The 22,722-nt window shown below is 40.5% G+C and overlaps 1 protein-coding gene across 7 annotated transcripts in view; it reads left to right on the top strand.

Annotated features, from left to right (window-relative positions):
• The window catches only part of DISC1 (DISC1 scaffold protein), a 403,406-nt gene that overhangs the window by 192,609 nt on the left and 188,075 nt on the right, over positions 1-22,722 (top strand). For 6 of the 7 annotated variants that reach the window (XM_025386838.1, XM_025386847.1, XM_025386853.1 and 3 more), the window contains one exon: positions 1,609-1,797. The exons of the other annotated variant lie outside the window; for it this stretch is intronic. In XM_025386838.1, the coding sequence (XP_025242623.1) occupies positions 1,609-1,797 (189 nt within the window). The remainder of the gene's footprint in view (positions 1-1,608; positions 1,798-22,722) is intronic. 7 annotated transcript variants of the gene reach the window in all.

Consider the following 22,722-nt stretch of genomic DNA (forward strand, 5'->3'; position numbering starts at 1 on the left):
AAGGATTGCTTTGGTTTACCTAGACCACTCCTCCTCCTCTTCCTCCCCCTCCTCCTCTTTCTCCTTCTCCCCCTCTTCCTCTCTCTCCTCTCTTCTTCTTCTTCCTCCTCCTCCTCTTCCTCCTCCTCCTTCTTCCTCTTCTTCTTCTTGTTTCTGCTGCTTCTTCTGCTGCTTCTCTTCTTTCTTCCTATTCTTCTTCTTCATCATCTTCTTCTTCTCCTTCCTTTCCTCCCTCCCTCCTTCTCCTCCTCCTCCTCCTTCTTCTTCAAGATGGGGCCTTGCTATGTTGCCCAGGCAATCGTGCAATCATAGTGTACTACAGCTTCAAACTCATGGGCTCATTCTTCTACATTTTCTTCATTTATTTTTTTATTTATTTAGAAGTGGAGTCTTATTCCATTGCCCAAGCTGGAGTGCAGTGGCAAGATCTCAGCTCACTGCAACCTCTACCTCCCGGGTTTAAGCGATTCTCCTGCCTCAGCCTCTTTAGTAGCTGGGATTACAGGTGCTTGCCACTGTGCCACTAATTTTTGTATTTTTAGTAGAGATAGGGTTTTGCCACGTTAGCCAGGCTGGTCTTGAATGCCCGACCTCAAGGGGTCCACCCACCTCAGCCTCCCAAAGTGCTGGGATTACAGGTGTGAGCCACCATGCCCGGCTCACTCTTCAACGTTTTAGAATAAGCACACACATTTCTACAAAACAGCCTCATAAAATTTTGATTGAAATGGTATTAAATCAATGAATCAATGTGGGGAAAACTGAAATATTACCAATATTGAACCTCCAGTGTATGTATAATAATTTAATCTTTTAAATTATTTGTCTTTGTCTCAGCAGTTTTTGAAAAATAGTTTTTACTGTAGAGCTCTTGCACATATTTAAAAAAAGTATCCGTCAGTATTTTGAGTTTTAAAATAGTTTGTAAATTGTATTTTTTAAAAAAATCATCTTCTAGTTTTTTGTTGTTGATATTTAGACATAAGATTGATTTTTGTATATTGACCTTGTATGCTGCAACCTTGCTACATTTAATTTACCATATATTTTGCTCAGTGCTTGACAGAATTCCTTGTTTATTCTTGTAACTACCTATGAGTCAGGTGTTATTGCAATCATATTTTATAAGAAATTTGCCCCAGATGTGCTAATTTTCTTGCTCCAGGTCATGCAATTTGAGTAACGGGAGGAATTTAATTTAGGTCAACTCTGATTATATGGCCCAGTCCCCTTCCACACTGCTATAATATGTCATCTCTTTGACATTTGTATATTATTTGAATGGAGTGACACATTGTGGTTCCTCTGGATTCCACTGGGACATTTTTGTGTCATCATATTTCACGGGACATGGCTTAGCCAATGGAACTCCTAAAACAGACATAACAAGAATAAGGTGATAAAAAAGACTGGTGATTTTTCCAGTTTAAGGAGGGCAGTATTTTTCCAGGTTCTTTCCCCAGAGGACTGCTAAGGAAGTTGTACATGATCTCAAAGTTCTGTTTCTTTGCCCATGCTGTGAATGTACATTAGCTGCTGCTAGATCTTCCATGTGTGCGGATGCTGTAAAGCTTGTTTTCCCTCCTTCTCTCCCACAATGTGCTGTAGGAAACCATTTCTGTACAGCTAAAGACCTCACCGAGGAGATTAGATCATTAACATCAGAGAGAGAAGGGCTGGAGGGACTCCTCAGCAAGCTGTTGGTGTTGAGTTCCAGGAATGTCAAAAAGCTGGGAAGTGTTAAAGAAGATTACGACAGACTGAGAAGAGAAGTGGAGCACCAGGAGACTGCCTATGGTAGGTAGTGCACAACTGTTCCTCGGCGAGATGTTGATATTTGTTGTGTTTTGTGGCCGGGCAGGATGTTCTGTGCTTTATGTGAACGTCACTGTGAAGAGCGTCACGGAGCACATGGCCCTTTTCCTTGGGGACGTTTTTGGCAGGCGCCTTGGCAAACTGAATGGAATTACTTGTCAGCTTTTGTTTTCGTATTCACATATGACATCTTTCCTTTTTCTGTTCCCCGTCCCACCCTGCATTTGCTAATAGCCTTGTTATTATTTAGGGCAGTCTCTCCCTTGGCAAGGTCTTGAGCATTTTCTTTGTGTGACAATTATCTTCCCTTTTGTCTCTTGGCTCAGTCTCCTAGTCTGCACAATCATAGACTAAATCAGGCTGATCTGAGAAAATTGAGGAAAGACCACAAAGTGGCTCTTCTATGTGTGCGCTTTTCTGAGAGCTGCTTTCCCCAGGCAAGATGATGTCGAAGATGTGAATGCTGCCTTAGCCAAAGTGTCTGCTGGTCAGAGGAGTTCAAGTGTCCTGAGTTCTTTCCTTTTCCAGTTGTTAAGAGTAACAGGTTACTCTGAGATTTGCACCCAGAGGGATGGTCTCAGAAGGTGCTGGTTCAGTGCAAATTGAGATAGTAAAAACTTATTTCTTAAAACATGTAAGGAATTTCTGATGATTCAGTTTCTAATATACAGAATAAAATCATTAAAAGCAAATTCAGATTTAATCTTTATTAAATACTGGAACCTGTTTCTGCGCCAGTAAAATGACAAGAATAAAATCTGTCTCCTAGGCAGATTGGTACAGATTAATTTACAAAGATCCTGGAGAGTGAGTGTGTGTGTGTGTGTGTGTGTGTGTGTATGTGTGTGTGTGCCTTTCCATTGCCCCTAGAAACTAAAAGTCAGGGGTAATTTACAGCATACCATGGTTCCTAAATAAATGTTATTTACTAAAAAAATTGAATGAAATATATATGAATAAACAGCTATATTTTACAAAGTATGCTTATTTAAGAAGACATAAGAAAAGAGCGGGGCTGATGGGAACCAGATTTGAAATAGGGCTTTTGTAAATATTCCGTAAATTGAAGTAAATGAAGAGTAGTAGTTATAAGCTAGATTGAGAAATATAAAATCCGCTAGCTGAAGTTAAGTGCATCAATTCGGGATGAATAAATTTTTTTTTTAAATGTCTATCAATTTATGTAGAGAGAGGTTTCTTCACAGAGATATTTGAATCAAAGAGTATGTTCAGTAGTTATTCTGTCTTCTTTGTAATGAATACCCTTAAGTTGACTTAACAACTCAGTATTTATCTTTTTTTCTTTTCATTCTTAAAGGTCAAGCCTTGTTTTTGCCGTATATGTAACTACAGACAGTATGTTTGAGCCTAAATAACTATAGTACTAAGGAATGACAACATGCTCACCCGAGACACCACAGCCTGGTTTACTCTGTCGTGATAGGAATGAGGACTGTACATTTTAAGTAGGTTTCTGCTATTGAGTTTTTAAATGTATGAACAATGGAAACTACAACATTTCTCATGTTATCACCACATAACTTTTTGTCACAAAATGAAGAATATATTATATCCAAAAATAAAGAGGAAGTGAATTTGAGCAAATTTAGTCCAGCAATATTTTCATTTGAATAGTTGAGCCTTGAAAGCCATTAATATCGCTTTTTAAAAAAAGAACCGTGCAGTTTTTTTTGAATCTCATCATTGTCACTTCACTAAGTATTTTCACAATGATGAATAAAACATAAACAAATGGAATGAGAGATTGCTACTATGGATGATTCTAAATTGCAGATGGCTCATTACTGTTGTGAAGCTTCTCTTTATGTTTTTACACTTGGATTTTGCTGGATCAGCCACCCTTTTCCCTATACATTGATTTACAAATGCTTAATTTTTTTTAACCAATTTGAGGTGAGTGGGCTTTAGGTGAACCAAATTAATAATCTAGGGTTGAGAGTGTGGGAAACAAATAAATAATGAACTCTTCAATATATTGAAGCTTTTATTTATTAAAATATGATAAAACTGGGCCAAAGTCCATATTCAGCTATTTTTGTGTTTTGGGAATTAAAAATTCAGAGGGAGCTGTGGGTTCAAGTTTAAATGTAGGGAAAGTACAAAGGAGAGTGTGCTTACGCACATACACATATGCATGCATGTACCATGACTCATTTTAGCCTTAGAGAATGAAACCATTTAAGAAATGAGCAATATGTAGTATTCTTAAAAAAGATTTTGATTTCCAACAGTGGTTGTGGAATGCAGCGTTCAGGGGAAAAGGGCAACTGACGTATAATCAAGCCACCCTGATTGTCAGGAATTCAGACTCTTCTATTTTGTTCTTCTCTGACCCACAACTTGTGCCATTCAGTCCAACCCAGCTGACCCAGCCACATGCATGTCCAAGTCCAGTCAGATAAAAAGGAAGAAGGAAGAGAGCTCACCTTTCCCCTTTACATGCCCTTTGAGAAATCTGCACACGTCTCTGCTACGGCCACATCCCTGTGACCTTAACCTTGTTATATGGTAACAGCTACTTGCAAGAGGGGCTGGGAGCTGTCCTTACCCTGGGCAGCAGTGTGCCCTGCTGAAGTACTGAATTCTGTTTCCATAGCAAAAGGGGAGATTTGCAGTCTTAGGGAACAATGAGTAGTGTCTCTCATACAGAGACCTCTTAATGATGTGAAGTGTATCTCTCATGATGCACCTGAGATGAATTTGGTGCATGCATCACTTAAAATATCATTGTATCTTGTGTCTCTGGCTAGATTATGAGTCCACTGAGGTCAGAACATCGTCCTTAGGTTTCACTGTACTGCTTTGGTATCCAGCATGATGTCTTCTAAAATAGTAAATATACTATACCATCGATATTTGTTCACTTACTGGGGCCAGATGTTAAAATGACACATGAGTCCTCTCTTCCTACATTTTAGATTGCAGATCCAGACCTTGAATCTGCTGCTTCTTTATTCATTTTCCAAATTAATGAGGGTAGTGATAAGTTTGTCTTTCTTGGAAGATGTTTGAGTTGTCTGAGTCGGACTTTCAGTTTGGAGTGTCAGCAGATAGAATAATATGGTGATAGAAAAGGAACTGAAATATGCCAAGGTACTCAAGGGCAAAGGGAGAGAGATCTCATCACTGAATCCATTGGCTTTTGTCACCAAGACATAATCTCTATAAAGAGATGATAAAGAAGTGTGCTTTAACTCCTGTCAGCTGTTCTTGAGACTTCAGGAGAATGCATTTGAATTCTGAGCAATGTTAAGTGCAGTGAAATAGAAGGAAAAGCTAAATTTATCTTCCAAGCCTTGAGTATTTATGGAAATTAACTATAAACATTTAATTATTGTGGATTCCAATGTGTGTGTTTATTTAAAGAAGGGTGGAATGAAAAAAATCAGCAACTTTTATAGTTCACTACATCTGCTTTTTTTTTCTTTTTTCTTTTTTTTTTTTTGAAACGGAGTTTTGCTCTTGTCACCCAGGCTAGAGTGTAATGGTGCGATCTCTGCTCACTGCAATCTCTGCCTCCCAGGTTCAAGCGATTCTCCTGCCTCAGCCTCCCAGGTAGCTGGGATTATAGGTGTCCACCACTATGCTCAGCTAATTTTTGTATTTTTTTTAGTAGTGATGGGGTTTCACCATGTTGGCCAGGCTGGTCTCAAACTCCTGACCTCAGGTGATCCACCCGCTTAGGCCTTCCAAAGTGCTGGGATTATAAGCATGAGCCACCGCGCCAGGCCTATAACTACTTTTCAAGAAAAAAAGAGCCCTCAGATTTGCGCAACTGTTTTCTACCATCCCTTGTGTATAAATTGGTAATCTGTATTGCACTTTATTAATATTGTTGATTTCGCACTGTAACTCAGCTATAAAGGAAACCGACGTCAAGGGGAGAGATTTAATCACAGAATAATCAGGGCTAGAATTTTAAGTAGGACATCATTAGCATGTTAATGAATTTTCCCACCTTATGCCAGCTGCCGGAGTAGAAAAGATACTGCAGATGTAGCTAAAAAATCTGGCTGGTTCCCTGGCCCAGTGAGCTGTCAGGAATCTGTGGAGGGGGATCCATAAGCTAAGTGAAGGGATTCTCAGTGAGAATACCAAACAGCAGGATTTTGTTTCTCTGAGAACGATGGTTAACCATGCCCAGCCTAAACTCATTTGTCTTTTGGTGAGTAAGAGGGGAGTGGGAGGCAGAGAAGAGGCAGTTGAAGGGTAATGAAGTTGGAGTAGAGGCACCTTTCAAATTACGGTTTGGGGTTAGGACCTTTTGCTTCAGACAGAAAAGTTGTAAGTTCACAATGACAAGATCCTGCCCTAATTTTTGGAACAGTCTCGTAATTTTTGAGCTTGAAATAGCTAATGAAAGGAAGCACGAGTGTCTTAGTCTGTTTGCGTTGCTATAGAGGAATACCTGAGGCTGGTCCTTTATAAAGAAAAGAGAATTCTTTGGCTCACAGCTTTGCAGGCTGTCTAAGAAGCATAGTGCCAGCATCTGCTTCTGGTGAGGGCCTCAGACTGCTTCCACTCATGGCAGAAAATGAAGGGGAGCTGGCGTGGGCAGATCACTGGAGAGAGAGGAAGCAAAAAGAGAGAGAAGGGACATGGCACACTCTTTTTAACCACCAGCTCTCCCAGAAACTAACAGAGTGAGAACTCACTCATTGATGACCAAGCTATTCATGAGGGATCTGCCCCCATGACCCAGACACCTCCCATTAGGCTCCGCCTTCAACATTGGGGGTCAAATTTCAATATAAGGTTTGGAGGTCAAAGAAAGGAAACTATAGCAGCGACAGATTATACTGAGATACTGGTTTAACTCTGAAGTTCCTGGATGCAGCTACTTGCAGAATTTCACTTCACACCTATTAAGAAAAGTCTTTTAGTTTAGAAATCCTGTGAGTTACAAGTTCTGCATATATAGGCAGTAATTCTTTTTTCCATATATATCAGATATATGTAGAAGAAACGTTCATGAAAAAGTAGAACAAAAGAATAAAATCTATGCGTCTCTTTTATTCGCAGGGAGAGGGAGGAAATGGAGAACCGAGACAATACGTATAACAAAGACAAAAACAATAAAATTAACAAACAACAATAAAATTTAAAAACAAAGACAGAAGAAAATGCCAATGTCAAGTGTTAATTATTTGGTTGAGGATATGATGTGATAATGAACTTCCTAGAAGTCAGAGCACAAAAGACAGTTGAAGCATCATCCTTCTTCCTCAAAAGCACCTTGAAAAGCACAGAGTTTTTTTGGGAATTCAGAGGGATGCTAAATTCTTCAAGACAATTCTCTTGAAAGCATAGTGGAAGGTCCTCCTGAAGAGATTTATAACACATGCAAAAATCTCTTTTACTTGTATTATTAGTTTTTACAACTTTTTATTTTAGGTTCAGGGGTACATGTGCAGGTTCGTTATATAGGTAAATTGCATGTCATCAGAGTTTGGGGTACAGAGTATTTTATCACCCAAGTGATAAGCATGTTATCCGATGGTTGTTACCAGTGACCTCTAGGAAAAAACTTGTTAGGGGATCCCTTCAAAGCAGGAGAGACTGTGGACAGGAGAGACCGAAACCACATACACATTTTAGATATGTAGGTATGTACAGTTTTTCCCAGAAACAGATCCAGTTTTTCAGCAGATTTGTAAAGGGGTCGTTCTAAGATCCCTCAAATTTTAAGAAACATTAAGGTATTAAACTGTGGAGGTGAATACGGGCTTGGGCTAGTGAAGTTTAAATACGGCATCTTCCAGCGTCTGACATTATCCCAAGATGTAACTTAGTACCTAAAAAGTGACTGGAGACCACATCCTGTAGACTCACCAAATATCACTTCTTTCCTCTGAGCTTTGGCTAAGACCTACGTATAAGACAACTTAGCTCTCTGGGCCAGAACAGTGATAGCGCTCTTGATAACAGAGGGCCAAGCCGTCTGCTTTGGAACCAGATGAGTGTTGCAGTGCTGTGTGTCAAGAAGTGTAGAGGGTTATATGAGAAATAGATATGTGTCTGCCTTTCCAAATTCGGAATCTTCAGTCATTTAGATTAAAAAGTATGTCAAATAGGATCTTTTGGAAGAAATAAAAAAAATTCAAAATCTTTTCCCTCAGGTTTTTCCAATAGGCTGAGGTTTTAAATCTCTAATCATTTATCTTTGATTTGCCTTATTGATTACTTTATCACTTTATCAGGACCCTGATTAAATCTGTTTGTGTTTTTAATTTCTCTCCATTTTTTCCTTTCCAATTACATCCTTGCATCACTATTAGTGTGATTATTTCCCTTCAGCCTTTTTTGCCTGTGAATTTCTAAGCTGAAAATTGTAACTAACTTTCTCCCTTCTTTATTAAATCGCTGTAATAATTATTTTGGGAGACATCCCCATACAGTGCAAAAAGCCTGGATTAGGATGTAGGGGGGGCGTCAGTTTAATCTCAGTCCTGCCCTTCCCTAATCATCTGCATAGCATCTGACATATGTAACATCAGAATGTGAGGCTCAGTGAATGAATAATCTTCAGCAAGTCACTGAATTTTATCTGAGTCTCAATTGCTTCATATATAATACTGTAGAACCAGATCTTGAAGTTGCATTTCTATCCATCCATCCATCCATCCATCCATCCATCCATCCATCCATCCATGCATCCTTTCCACAAGCATTTATTGAGTACTTCCAATATGCTAGGTGCTGTGGCAGGCCCTCATGGTCCAGAGATGAATTAGATAGTCCCTGTGGCTACTGAGGTCCCTTTTAACTGTAGCCCCTTGTATGTGAATTTCCATAGTTCAATTGATACTTTGTTCATTTATTTTCTAGCTCTCGGTAACTTTTGATCTCCTTTTCCCACTTTTATCCATATATAATTTTAGAAGTCCCTGCTATTGTTACGTCTTTTTTCACTTGTTTCTCTACTCCTTTAAAATACATAAGTCACATACCCCCCTGGGTGGAAATGCAATGATGTTTTCAATTATATTTCATACCAAATTGCAACAGGCAGTTTTTTTTTTGACATGCTAATTCGTTTACAGCAGGAACTTGACTCTACGTAATAAGGTGGATACATGTATCTCTTAAATATCTGCCAGATTTTCTGCTTTGTAGATTATTCTTACTAATCAGTGCCTATTAGAGTCTCTTTGTACATTTCATATGGACTCTGGGCTTGGGCTAGTGAAATTTAAATACGGCATGGGATAATGTTGGTAGACACATGTACTCACACACACTCATATAATGTCCTGAAGATTAAGCTCAGAGTGATGGTAAGTGGAACTTCATGACCTTAAAGAAGAGCCTATTTGCCATGTTTTGGGTGAGGGCATTATTTTTTGCATGGGGACCCTACCATGTATTACAGAACATTTCACATCCCTGGTCACTGCCTGCATCCAACTCTTCTTCCCACCCCCATTTTTCAATGCCCCCAGGTAGGAGTGGTACCACACTCAGTTAACTGCACAACTTCAGTTTATGCTTTATGTTTTAATATCATCCATATGATTTGAAAATATATTGTTATGATCATTAGAACTTGCCTGGAATTAATAAAACTGAATTCTATTATTCACGTTATCTTTTATATAGATCCTTAGAGGTTTAAATATAAATTCTTTGCAGATTTCTACTTCTATTGCTCTTTACTGTGTATGTTCAGTATGTGTTTCTTGGGCACAGATTTCTGTATGCATGGATGAGCTACAGCTATTGTGGATTTAATGTTTTCTTTGAAGAAAAGGAATGATCCCTTGTATGAAGTCACCCTCTTTTTAGTAACAAAGACTTACCCCTTTCTTCTTGTTTCTCAAGTACTTGAGAACTAAGCACTGTGCTAAGGCTTGACATACTTTAGTTATCTCATCCTCTGGACCACTGTGGTGCTGGCTCCACTGGAATCTCTGTTTTACAGATGAAGAAGCTGAGGTTTAGGAAGGATCCTGCCACAGAGCCTCCAGGAGGCAATGCCACCATCTGAATCCTTCTTAACCTGCCATTTTACCTTTGACATTGCTTTTGACATTTGTTCTTTATGAACTTGACTCCTAATGTCAATGTATCCATCCCACAATCTCATCGCCCTACCTAAATACCACACTCATAGATTCATAATTATGAAACAAAAGTCTACCAAAAGTCATCTATTGCTGATGCTGGACACCCTGAAAAGACGGGTAATTTTTTTTTTTGTTTTTGAAGTTTTCAAGCACCCTCCCTATATTTTGTGCCTGAAATGATGATCTACTATCTGCCATGTTGCTAGAGCAGATGGATAATTTAACTCAGTAGTAGGAGGTTCTATAGGTTATCACCCTATGAAACTTTTATGTATCTTTTGTATTGAAACCTCAATTCTTTATTTTTGAAGGGTGACTAAGAGAAACTTGGCATACTACCATAAATTAGAGAGAAGTTGAGCTATAGCAATTTAATTGGATACATATTTGTTAACTTCAAACCAGATTTTTTGTATACTTTCAAAGAACTGTTGCTAGTTCTGCTTCCTGTTTTAAAATGCTGAAACATCAATGTTTTCCTTTGTAGTCCTATAAATAAATGCATTGGTTTTTAGATTGATACATTACTCAGTTTCTTGTAAAGAAGTAGTTAGAAGTCCTTTTGCTTTTAAGAATTTACTAATTTGTCATCCTATTGATTATAAGGAATTCAATTTGCAACATGTGATGTCAATATTTCTAGGCTTCTTTTGAGTGAGTTTTGAACTTTAGTTAAATAAAACAACTTTTTTTTTTTTTTTTTTTGAGACAGAGTCTCGGTCTGTTGCCAAGGCTGGAGTGCAATGGTGTGATCTTGGCTCACTGCAACCTCTACCTCTCGGGTTCAGGCAATTCTCTGCCTCAGTCTCCTGTGTAGCTGGTGGCGTCTGCCACCATGCCCAGCTAATTTTTTTGTATTTTTAGTAGAGATGGGGTTTCACCATCTTGGCCAGGCTGGTCGTGAACTCCTGACCTCATGATCCACCTGCCTCAGCCCCCCAAAATGATGGGATTACAGGTGTGAGCCACTGCATCCGGCATAAATAAAACAACATTTAAACTATTATATAATTTAGGATTTTCAGGAATGAATGTTGATTCTTTGTAAACCAAATTTGATTTTATGAGGTTTTGCGGAATTTAATTTTACTAGGGCTAAATATGACATCTTTTATGTGGTCACAGGTTTTTCAATGATTAATTTGATACGAAATATTTTATTTTCCTTTTTGGCATTACCATGAGTTATGGTTTCCTGTACACACCCCTGCCATTTTAGCTGTGTGCTTTTTCTTTGAAGCTGCCATATGTTAACCACCCAAGGGAGATGGTATTTATTGGAGAGATCATCATTTGTTGCTAATTTGATTTTTCAGATTCTCTGAGCCCTTATAAAAAAGAGAGAGTATGCTGATGAATGTTTTCCTGCCCTGACCACTTTGAGGAGCTAGTGTTTGCTGCCCTGGGCCCATTCTACTTTAGTCCCGTTATGTTTTGAACTTGGGGATGGCCACTCTGTATAATCCACTTTCCATTGAGGCATTCTGTAATTGGGGAGGGTGGACAACCCTGAGTGAATGCACTGCAATTCAATATTTATGGCCAGTACAGAAACCATCAAGAATTGCTTAAGGATTTACTGACTTGGCATCATCAAAAATTTATGAGGCAGGCATGCTCACATTCCACATGCCTGCATAGTCATAGAATGTCGTTTTTTCTTTTGACATTATACTTTCTGGAGTCTTAATAACCCATTAACAACTGATGACACACTTTGCTTTTTGTTTTAATTATAACCAAATTTTATTTGCCAAAATGATGTTTAATTTTTTGGTGTATTAACCCATTCTGAATGTGTCTCTTTTCCTGTGTTTACTCTGACTGCTTTACGCTTCAGGTCTCCCCAAATCTGATATTTTCCCTCCCCTAAAAAGAATCAAAAGCAATTATATTATGATTGTATGGTCTGTCAATGAATGGAGGTCTGTCTGGTTTGGACAAAGTGACTGAAATCTTGAGCTTCTTTTTAACTCTGAATTGGATCCAGCATTCAATTTGGTTCATATGTACCAATTATGTCGGGTGAGACACATACATTGGAATTTGGCAAATGTCTGTGCAGCCTTCACCCAACTCCATTGTTTTCAGAGACTGAGTAAAAGTAGTGGCTGGATACCAACTTCATGTCTGCCCTAAGAAGGTCACCAAACACTGACATTCCCCAGTGGTCTGGAATCCTGCAAATCTGTCAGCTTTTGGAAGTGATGTAATTCTCCCCTAAAGATTATAGAGAAATTCTCTGAAGTCAAAGCTGATGAAACTTCTGGAGTTACTCTAGGATAAAATTATAATTTATTTCAAAACATACCTTTAGCATAAAATAAAATTTTTGAAATGAATGGAAAATGTTTATCATACAGCTTCTATAACAGAGCCCAGGTTGCATTTTTAGCATTCTCTTCTGTGCTTGCAGCATAGGAAGGGTTTTTACACACTTGTACTGAGGATGCAGTAATCCTCTGTCTGGGGATGCAATTGTACATCCTCTGTCTGTCCTTAACCTTATAGGACAATAGTGAGAGCATGGCACCAATTAATCCTCATAACTGTACTTTGAGACAAATTTATTATTCCCAATCTACCGATGTGTGAAACTGAGTCTCAGTGAATTAACAGAGTTGCTCAAGTTTCCATATATGGGAAATCAAGAACTGGAATGAGACTCATCTGTCTCATTTCAGAGCCATACTCTTCATTATACACTTCTGTGTCCCTGGTTGCAATATGGTATTCCAATTTATTTTTTGTTATGTACATAACAGTTCAAGAATCAATATACTGTGACTTAACTACCTCCTTATTCCGAGGTGTTTAATGATTAGTTCATGAATTTCTTTCTGAAGATAAAGTGCCAAGAGTGGGATTAATGACCCAAAGAGTGCAGTCATTTTTATGGCTGCATACATGCTGCAGATTGATTTGCAAAAGGATTATAGCAATTTAATTGATACTACCAATCCATCCTTTCTAATAATAAGCATTATTTCTTAAATGATTATTGGTATAACAACAGTCGAGTGGTATTTAATTCATGCCTCGTTTTTGCATGTCTTTTAGTAATACATTCAACTTGTTTTTTTGTGCCTTTATAATTTTTTTTTTTTTTTTGGGACAGGGTCTCACTCTATCACTTAGACTGGAGTGCAGTGGCATTGTCTCGGCTCACTGCAACCTCCAACTCCTGGGCTCAAGCGATCCTCCCATTTCAGCCTCCTGAGTAGCTGGAAGTACAGGCATGTGCCACCATGGCCTGGCTTGGTAGAGACGGGATTATGCCATGTTGCCCAGGGTGGTCTCGAACTCCTGGGCTCAAGTGATGCACCTGCCTTGGCTTCTGAAAGTGTTGGGATTTCGGAGTGAGCCACTATGCCTGGCCTAATTTTTTTCATTTTGTGTTGCCTATGTCCTTCGTCTATTTGTTTTATTTTGAAGGAGGCACCTAGTGGTTTCCTTTTCTTTACATGATATGGTTATCAATCATTTTTTCCTATTTGTATGTGTGTGTGTGTTTGTGAATTTACTCCCTCATCATGATTAATAATGGACCAAGAACAAAGTATAAAAAATAATAACATGTTGAGACAACAGTGTAGAGTGGATTTTAAACTTCTTAAGGCATTAGGGTGCAAATGATGTACTAAACAACATAGACCGATCTTTCTGAGTAAAGCCATCCTATTTCCACTCTGTGTATTAATATGCATTGGACCTGGCCTTTCAAACAAATGTGATATTCAGGGAACTGCCGCAATCGAGACCTTAATAAACCAGTTTCACTTTTTTCAGTAAACCTGTGAGAGGTATTATTTTACCTTTTGTCCACCGTTAAAATGCAGAAACTGAGAGAAGTACTCAGTATCCTACCCATGACCTTATTTTTCTTCAGGATGCGTCTCATGTTTTGTACTTCACTGTCTTTGGCCCTTTTTTTCTTTATTATTTCCCATTTTCTTAAGTTGATCCTTTATAAAAGCAACTACTGCTTACAGGACTATTTTTTTCCTTCCAGAGGCATGCTGTTATTTCATAGGTGAACGGATAGTGTCTTGATGGTGTCTGTGGCCCTTGAAGCTGCAGTTTAAGGGAGGGGGTTCAAAGAAATGGTAGAGAAAGGCTGTCCCTGTCCTGGAAGGATGCCAGACAGGATGACCTTTGAAACTGTCACCAGGGGGATGAAAAACGTGTTTGCAACAGTTCTCTGCCCTTCTCTGCACAGACGATATGCAGCATTTGGTATTGAGGCAAAGATCCTTTTCCATTGATGATGTGTAATCATAAATCATAAGAAATTTCTATGATTTCGGATTCAGGAAGGCACCTTTCTACCTGTTGCAGCAGTTGGGAGTCATTCTCCCTCCACCCCGACTACGTCTTCCCACAGCTTTTGGCTCCTCTGGCTGGCTTTCACATTCTCCTCTCCACCTTTGGACTATCCCACACCCTTGTCTATCCACACATTCACTCCCTACATCCCTTCCATGACTAATCAGGACAGCTCTTCTGACCACCTTAACTTGCCACGATGTCCGCGTGCTCTGGAAAAAGTGCGCTAAGCCCCGCCCCGCCTCTCCCCGTGTGGTCTGAGTCGGACCCCACTGACTCTCCTGTATACACATCCTCTGTCCTCCTTGGACTCCTATTTATAGCCAGTCTCTCTGTTCCCACGCTGCATGGCATTTGATCTGATGCTGGGAAGGTAATCATTATCCTCCCCTTAATGTTTCAGGATTATTCATTCTATTTTGCCATGTCTAATGTAATATTTAATAGCATCTATGAAGAAGCCTGAAGACTATAAATAAATGCTCTCTTTGATATTGAGAGGGTTTCATACAATATAAAATTTAGAGTACATTTTTTTTTTCTCAGGAGGTCTGACATTAATAGTAATCGTGAGCCCCAAAGTAGAAGCTTTTATATTTTAGCGTAATGAAGTTTACCATATGTTTCAAAGTCACTTGCAATTGTGCTTCTCATAATGACAATTAGAAAGGTCATCCTGTCTTGCCAGGCTCCATTAGGTATATATTCCAGCTCGTGACTGTCACCGTGAAAGGTGTTAAGGCACTTTTATGCAAATACAAGGGGAGACATGGTATTTTTTATCCCAAAGTGTAGCTGTTTACAACTAATTACCAAACACGGAACAAGCCTATTGTTTGCCTTTACATGAGATATGGGCATAGAAATTTCTACAGCAAATTCTCCTCTGTCTTTTCATTGATTAAATTATATGAAGTCACCCTCTTCCATGAAGCTTTACATGATGAGGTCCCCAAAGAACTGAATAAAGAAATTTGTCATTAAGACACTGGTGTATTTCTGATTTATATATTTTTTTCTGCTTAACTTGAACAACTTATTAACTGCATTAAAATATGGAAACAGTTATTGAATTTAACTCTCTACATGTGAACCTTGAAGAAATGATGGGGCAAAGGTGAAAGGAAAGGGAGGAGATGAGGAGGTGGCACAAGTAATGTTTTCTTACGGAACTTGTAGAGGGATAAACCTACATTAGAACCAAAGCAGAGAATTCCCGGGAAACTGAAACATGCCATGGTGGATGTGAGTCATGGGAACTGATGCTGGAAAAAAATAGTTCCTAATCTGGCTTGGGAATGGCAAATTTGGTTGCCACAATTGAAATATTAATCTACTTCTTTGTATGAATGCCCTTTCATTTATGCCTTTTTCCCTCTAAGAGGCTTCGGTCTGAATTATGAGAGACAGGCTAAACTTCTCTATTCAAGCCTTTAGAATTTGCAAACATTTATCAATAGAGAAGAAAGATGGATGAAAAGTTCTGGATTCGTTAATGCACAGCCATGGTCTCTACAGTTTTGAAATTTCTCACTTGGGAGAATACTGGAGAAGAACCCGTGGCCCATGAAGCATTTGACTGTTGATATTTCATACTCTTCAAATGCTTTAATTTAAAAAATTGATCTATGAATTGAACATATATTCATGGGATGCAGACACTGCAGAGAGCTGCCTCTTCCCGGCCTTTGTGTTTGAGCTGTGTTCTGGTCGCTTAATCACCCATCTATCTGGAGTGGTTTGTGTTCAGGGTTTTCAGAGGCAATGACTCCATATTCCTCAAGGAACTTTCCAGGCAAATGAATTTATTACTTTTTTAATATTAAAAATGATCCTTTTCATTGAGAGTGATAGAAAGGGAAGAATAAACACTTTTAATAGCCCTGCGACACATAGGTGGAGGAAAAAACCGCCTCCATGCTTACGTAAATAGGAAGGAGAACAACTGTAGCAAGAATGTAGAAAAGGACTCCTTTCTTCCCTCTTCCACTCTCTTGTTTTTTGCCCTCTGGCCTAAAGCTGTTAACATTGGGTGAATGTCCCTGTTGTCATCTTGCATTATACCTCGTCCTGTTTGTTGTTGATAGGGATGGATATCTGAGAGTCTGTCTCAAGAGTTACATGTAAGTTTGTGTAAGGCCCTTCTTTTGCTTCTACATTTTTGCTCATTGTTTGGATGCATTTTGTAGGACTGTGAGCTTGTTTAAAACACCTGTGCAGCAGTGGACCCTTGTGTCACTGCCTGGCCTCTCATTCAGAAGCCTTAGCTGTTCCTCAACTCCCACAACACATGTTGAGCGCCTCTCAGGTGCCAGCCACTGTAATAGGCACTGGGGAGTGGAAGGGTGACAAGATATGATTCCCGACCTCAAGAGGTTTGCAGTCACTGGTGGAGGAGGCATATGTACACAGCAAATAGGACATGATGTGTTGAAGGATGAAATGAAGCAATAAACAATGGGTGTCAAGACAGCAGAGATAAGGACAACCAAGGATGCCTTCGAGGAGCCAGGGAGAGCCTCACAGAGGAGGCAGGGCATGCATCATGGCTTGGGGATGGAAGGGACAGAAATACTGTTGTATTAGGGAAGAGGAGAGCACAGACTCAGAGGTCAGAGGAACGTGGCACATCTAGGAGACAGGGATCCAATCACAGCCCTACCACTTAGCAGCTGTGTAGCTTTGGGAAAGTTTGCTGATCTCTCTGAGTATGTTTCCTCCCATGTAAAATAGAAATGCTACTACTACTAATATTGACCTCCTAGGACCATGAGTAGATGAAGTAATAATACATGTAACAATCTTGGCTTAATGTCCTAGCATATCATAAGGATTCAATAAATATTAGTTTATGTGACTATTGATCTGGCTGGACTGAAGGATATAAGAGTGAAAATGATAGGAGATGAGGCTGGAGAAGTGGACAGAGCCAAACCATGAGATACCTTTTCAGCAGGCTGGGATTTTCAAGATTTCCCGAAGGTCATGGCTAGCCCTTAAAATAACTTGGTTTCTGTATCCTCCACTGCTCCTGAACATTCTTGTATTACAGTTGTGTTCGTCTATTTGCGTTGCTATAAAGGAATACCTTTACATTTATATATAGGTATTATGTTTATATATAGGAATACCTTTATATTTATATATAGGTATATTTATATTGCAGGGTAATTTATAAAGAAAATAAGTTTATTTGGCTTATGGTTCTGCAGGCTGTACATGAAATATAGTGCCAGCATCTGCTTCTGGCAAGGCCTCAGGAAGCTTATAGTCATGGTGGAAAGGGTAGGGGAGCCAGCCAGTGTGTCACATGGCGAGAGACGGAGCAAGAGGAGAGGTGGAGGTTCCAGGCTCTCTTTAAACAACTGGATCTTGTGTGAACTCATTACCACGGAAAGGGCACCAAGCCATGCATAAGGGACCCGCCCCCATGACACAAACACCTCCCACCAGGCCCCACCTCCAACACTGAGGAATCACATTTCAGCATGAGATTTGGAGGGGGCAAACATCTACACGATATCGAAAGTCGATGATTAAACACAGTCTCATATAAATGTTCTATCTCCAGGAAAACCTAAACATTGCATACCTATTATAGCTAAGGTAAAAAATACTGACAACGCCAAGAGCTGCCAAGAAGGTGGAGCAGGCCAATTGCTCATACGTCCCTGGTGGGATGTGCCAGTACCGCTGGTGGGGGTGTAACAGTAGATGGATGACAGTGGCAGTGGCTTATGGAGTCAAACATTACACTTGCCATGTGACCTGGCAGTTCCACTCCTAGATACTTATTTATCCTCTAGAAATAAAAATTTTTATCCCACAAAACTGTAATGAATATTTATAGCAGCTTTATTCATAATTGCCTAAAACTGAAAACAAGTCACACGTCCTTCACTGAGTGGATAGAATAGCAAACTATGGTACCTTTGCATAATGGAACATGACTCAGTAATAAGGAACAAACTATTAATATATACAACAACCTGGCTACTTCTCAAATGCATTGTACTGAGTGAAAGAAACCAGTCTGAAAAGGCTGCAACTGCAGCATCCTATTCATATAATCTCTGGAAAAGAGACCTCTAGGGGAAGAGTTTAGGAGTTGGGAGAGGGGCTGGGAAAGGGTCTGATTAGAAATTAACAGCCCAAGGGAATTCTTTAGGGGCCTTGGAATTGTTCTGTATCCTGTTTGTGGTGATGGTTACAAGTTACAGTCCATAGAACTGTATAACAAGTGAATTTTACTGCACGTAAATTTTAAAAAAATTTTAAAAACTTGAAAATGTATAGCTCATTTACCACGTGCTTTACCTGTCTAATCTCATTAATCAGCTCTATGACGTTGATGTTATTATTACAGGTCGAGCATTCCTAATCTGAAAATCCAAAATCTGGAATGCTCCAAAATCTGAAACTAATTTTGAGGGCTGACATGCTGCTCAAAGGAAAAGCTTCGCTGAAGCATTTAGGATTCTGGATTTTCACATTAGAGAATCTCTACAGCTAACTCTAATGCAGATATTCCAAAAGCTGAAAAAAATCTGCAACCCACAACGCTTCTGGTCCTAGGCATTTCAGATAAGGAATACTCAACCTGTTTATCTCTTAGTGCCTTATTATATACTACTACTATTATTATTGACTAAGCAGAGGCTTTGTGAGGTTTGGCCCAAACCCACATACCTTCCAGGGGGCAAAACCTGGCACAAGCCAGGTGTGCGCACTCCCCAGACCCTGAATTTCCACAGCATTGCGAGTCTCCCCTCAAGGAGTCACAGAGTGGGAGGTAGATCTTTCTCAGGCTCTCGTCCAGGCTGGTACTCAGTTATCCGGCTCGCTGGTCGGTGTCATTGCTCTGTGCATCATGCTGGTGCACCTTTGCAAAATGTGCAAATGTTTTAAATGCTTAGTATCAGAGAGGGAGTTGCCTACTGAGTATTTTCTGACCCCTCGTGCTGTTGGCTAAGTGAAATTTGGCTTCTTTTCAAGGAACTGCTACCTCCCTAGAGGGTTTGTGTGGTGACACCAGTAAAAACCTTATTCAGTTTTTGTTCAATTCACAGCTTTAACTTCATCTTCTTAAAAATCACTCAGGTTGTAACCAAAGGCTGCTCTATGGCTGAGTAGACCTGTTAATTATTAATAACTGTTAGTCAACTATGTAGTTAACCTCAGACCAGAGGGGAAGAGGTAATTCCTTAGACACACACACACGAACAAAATGTTAAGGTTGGAAAACAGTAAAAAGGGATGAAGATATTTAATTCTTTTTGCATACTTTGTAATTATTTGGTTAAATATCTGTTTCCCCAGCCTCTGTGCCAGTTTTTCTTGTTGTTTTTTATTTTTATTTTTTTGAGAGAGAGGGTCTTGTGTTGTTAGCCAGGCTGGAGTCCAGTGGTGCAACCAAGGCTCGCTGCAGCCTCAGACTCCTGGGCTTTGATCCTCCCACGTCAGGCTCCCAAGCAGCTGGGACTACAGCCATGCACCACCATGCCTGGCTAATTTTTAAAACATTTGTTTTTGTAGAGATAGGATCTCTCTCTGTTGCCCAGGCTGGCCTTGAACTTCTGGTCTCAAGCAATCTTCTCACCAGTCCTCTCACCCCAGTCTTCTAAAGTGCTGGGATTACGTGAGCCATCGCGCCCAGCCTTTTTGAGGCTGTTAGTCTTCTGCCTCCGATTCCTGTAATCCTTGCATAGAATAGGGGCTTAGTAAAGGTCTGCTGAGTTAGAACTCCATTTCAACGGATATTGAACTTGAGAACTGAATGAGACTTGTGGTGTATGGTATTTCAAACTATTATGTATCCAACAGTCTGGTATTTCAGAGTCATTCATTTGCCAACTCCTATGTAGGTACTTTGGAGATATTATTTGAGTTATTCCTTATGACATCCCATGCAGCAAACATTCTCCTTCCTAAATAAGGAAGCTGAGGCCAGGAGTGATGAGCTGACTTGCTTGTTATGCACACTGGATGGAGTGTGAGCTGTGTCAGACACATGTGAATTCAGATCCTCATTGTGCCACTTCAGAGGGACATGAGATGGGGTAGCTGTTTCACTTCTGTGAGTCTCACTTTCCACCTCATTCATTTATGTAACCCAATGGTGAGTCCAGGTTATATATAGAATTATGATTCAAAATTGGATACAGGGTTTGAAGGGGACTCTTGAAAGTGGGGGACCTTGAGGCTTATGTGCCATTAGATTCATGGTAAATCTGTCCTTGCTTTCAACTAATTTTTTATAGTGAGCCCCTATGTGCCAGGCTGTGTCTGCAGCTGGTTACATGTGCTGAGCCTAACAGTAGCATCCTGGTCCTCTAGAATGCTAGAGCCCACTGGGATATACCAGCAGAAAAAAGACAACGGCGGTACAGTCAGGTAAGTGTATGATGGGGAGGTATGAAAAGCCAGGGAAAGATTTCTGGAAGAGATGACATCTAAGCTGCTACTCAGATTATGTAAAAGTTAAAATGGAGAAAAGTATGGAAAGCCCATTTGAGGCAGAAGAAAGAACAAGCATTAGAGGTGAGAGAGAAAAGCTTCCTTATGGGGACTGCAAGGAATTTAGTGGGGCTGCGTTGTTCAGTGGGGTGGAGGAGTGGGGACAGCTTCCGCTCCAGAATTAGGCAGGGGCCAGGTGGGCTTGTATACCATTTAAGGAGTTTGGAAGTGATCCTAAGAGCGATAGGAGGCCCTTGGACAGATTTAAGCAGAGAGTGATCTGATAAGATTTGCATTAGGGGGAGGAAAAAAAGGCCACACTGGGTCCAGCTGCAGAATGGAGAGAGAATCCACTCCACACTGGACACAAGGGCCATCCCCCTGCAGGGAGGCCAGTGGCAGGAGAGAGGAAGGTGACAGGAGAGCAGCTGTGAGGACGGAGAGGAGGTGATACATGGCAGAGGTGTTCAGCCATGAGAACCAACAGGACTTGAGAGTGGATGCTTAGAGACAGGAGGTGCAAGGTGATCCTGAGGGAGGAGATGAGATAGAAGCTTAGCTTCTTGGCCTGGACCACTGGTGGGTGGTGTTCATTAGAATCAAGGCCGTAAGAATGGCAGATTTGGAAGAGATTGTACTTCTCCTTTGAGCCAGTTGAGTTTGCAGTTTCTGAGTAACACCCAGGTGGAGATGTTCGGTGGAGAGCTGGTTGCAAAGCTGAGGAAGGAGGGCTGATTGACTGCAGGGCTTCGGCTGTTCTCAGCATATGGATTATAATTCGAGCCGTGCAGATAGATGAGAGTGCATGGGAAAAGCCAGTGCAGAGACAAGATGGTGCAAAGGAGCATCCCAAAGAACATTAATCTTTAGGGGACAGGCAGAGGACAAGGAGCCACGAAGAAGCATGAGAGACTGCGGTCAGGGATGAGGGAGGACCGGCAGGTGTGTGTGAGGAGCACGGACTGTTTTTGTTTGTTGGGTTCCCCTGCCTTTAGGGACACACTAACTCTTTGGATATCAACTGGTTGTCCCGGAATTCCATTCAGCTCTGTTCAACTTGTGTACAGAGCCCAGGGTTTTTTTTAGCCCCGCTTCCTTTCAGATTTGATAATTTGCTAGAGTGGTTCACAGAACTCAGGAAAACACTTTACTTATGTGTACAAGTTTATTGTAGAGGATACAACTCAGGAACAGCCAGATGGAAGAGATGCACAGGACAAGGTATGGGGGTGGCGCAGAGCTTCCGTGCCCCCTCCAGGTATGCCACCTCCCAGTGCTGCCATGGGTTCACCAGCCCAGAAGCTCTCTGAACCCTGTGGTTTAGGGTTTTCATGGAGCTTGGTTTTATACAATTTAGGGAGACATGAGACATCAATCACATACATTTAAGAAATACATTGGTTTGGTCCAGAAAGGCAAGACAACTTGAAGCAATTTGGGCGGGCAGGGAGGCTTCCAGGTTATAGGAAGATTTAAAAATGTTCTGATTTGCAATTGGTTGAAAGAGTTATTATCAATAAGAAGGAATGTCTGGGTTTCGATAAGGGGTTGTGCAGACCAAAGTTTTCTCGTGCAGCTGAAGCCTCCAGGTGGCAGGCTTCAGAGAGACTAGATTGTAAATGTTTATTATCAGATGTAAGGTCTGTGTTGATGTTGATACCGGAGGGTATAATGAGGCATGTTCAACCCCACTCATTGAACGTCATGGCCTGAGCCAGTCTTTCTGGTTAAATTTTAGAGTTCTGTGGCCAGGGAGGAAGTCCATTCACATGGTTGAGGACCTTAGAATTTTATTTTTGGTTTACAAAGAGAAAGCAGAGAAGGGTGATGAATGACTGAGCCACATCCTGGTGCCAGCTCTGGACCGGGTTTGGCTGTGGTTTCCACAAATACTTTTGAATGAATACATGAGTGAGCGAGTGAGTGAGTGAATGGGAGGAAGGCCGGCGGAGGTTTGAGGAGAGTGGGGAAAGGTCTGCCGTGGTGCCTTGAAGGCGAGGAGACCTGGCACAGGGAACGCAGAATTGCCAGGTGGATT

This window comes from Theropithecus gelada, chromosome 1, assembly GCF_003255815.1.
Source record: "Theropithecus gelada isolate Dixy chromosome 1, Tgel_1.0, whole genome shotgun sequence".
NCBI classification, from domain to species: Eukaryota; Metazoa; Chordata; class Mammalia; order Primates; family Cercopithecidae; genus Theropithecus; species Theropithecus gelada.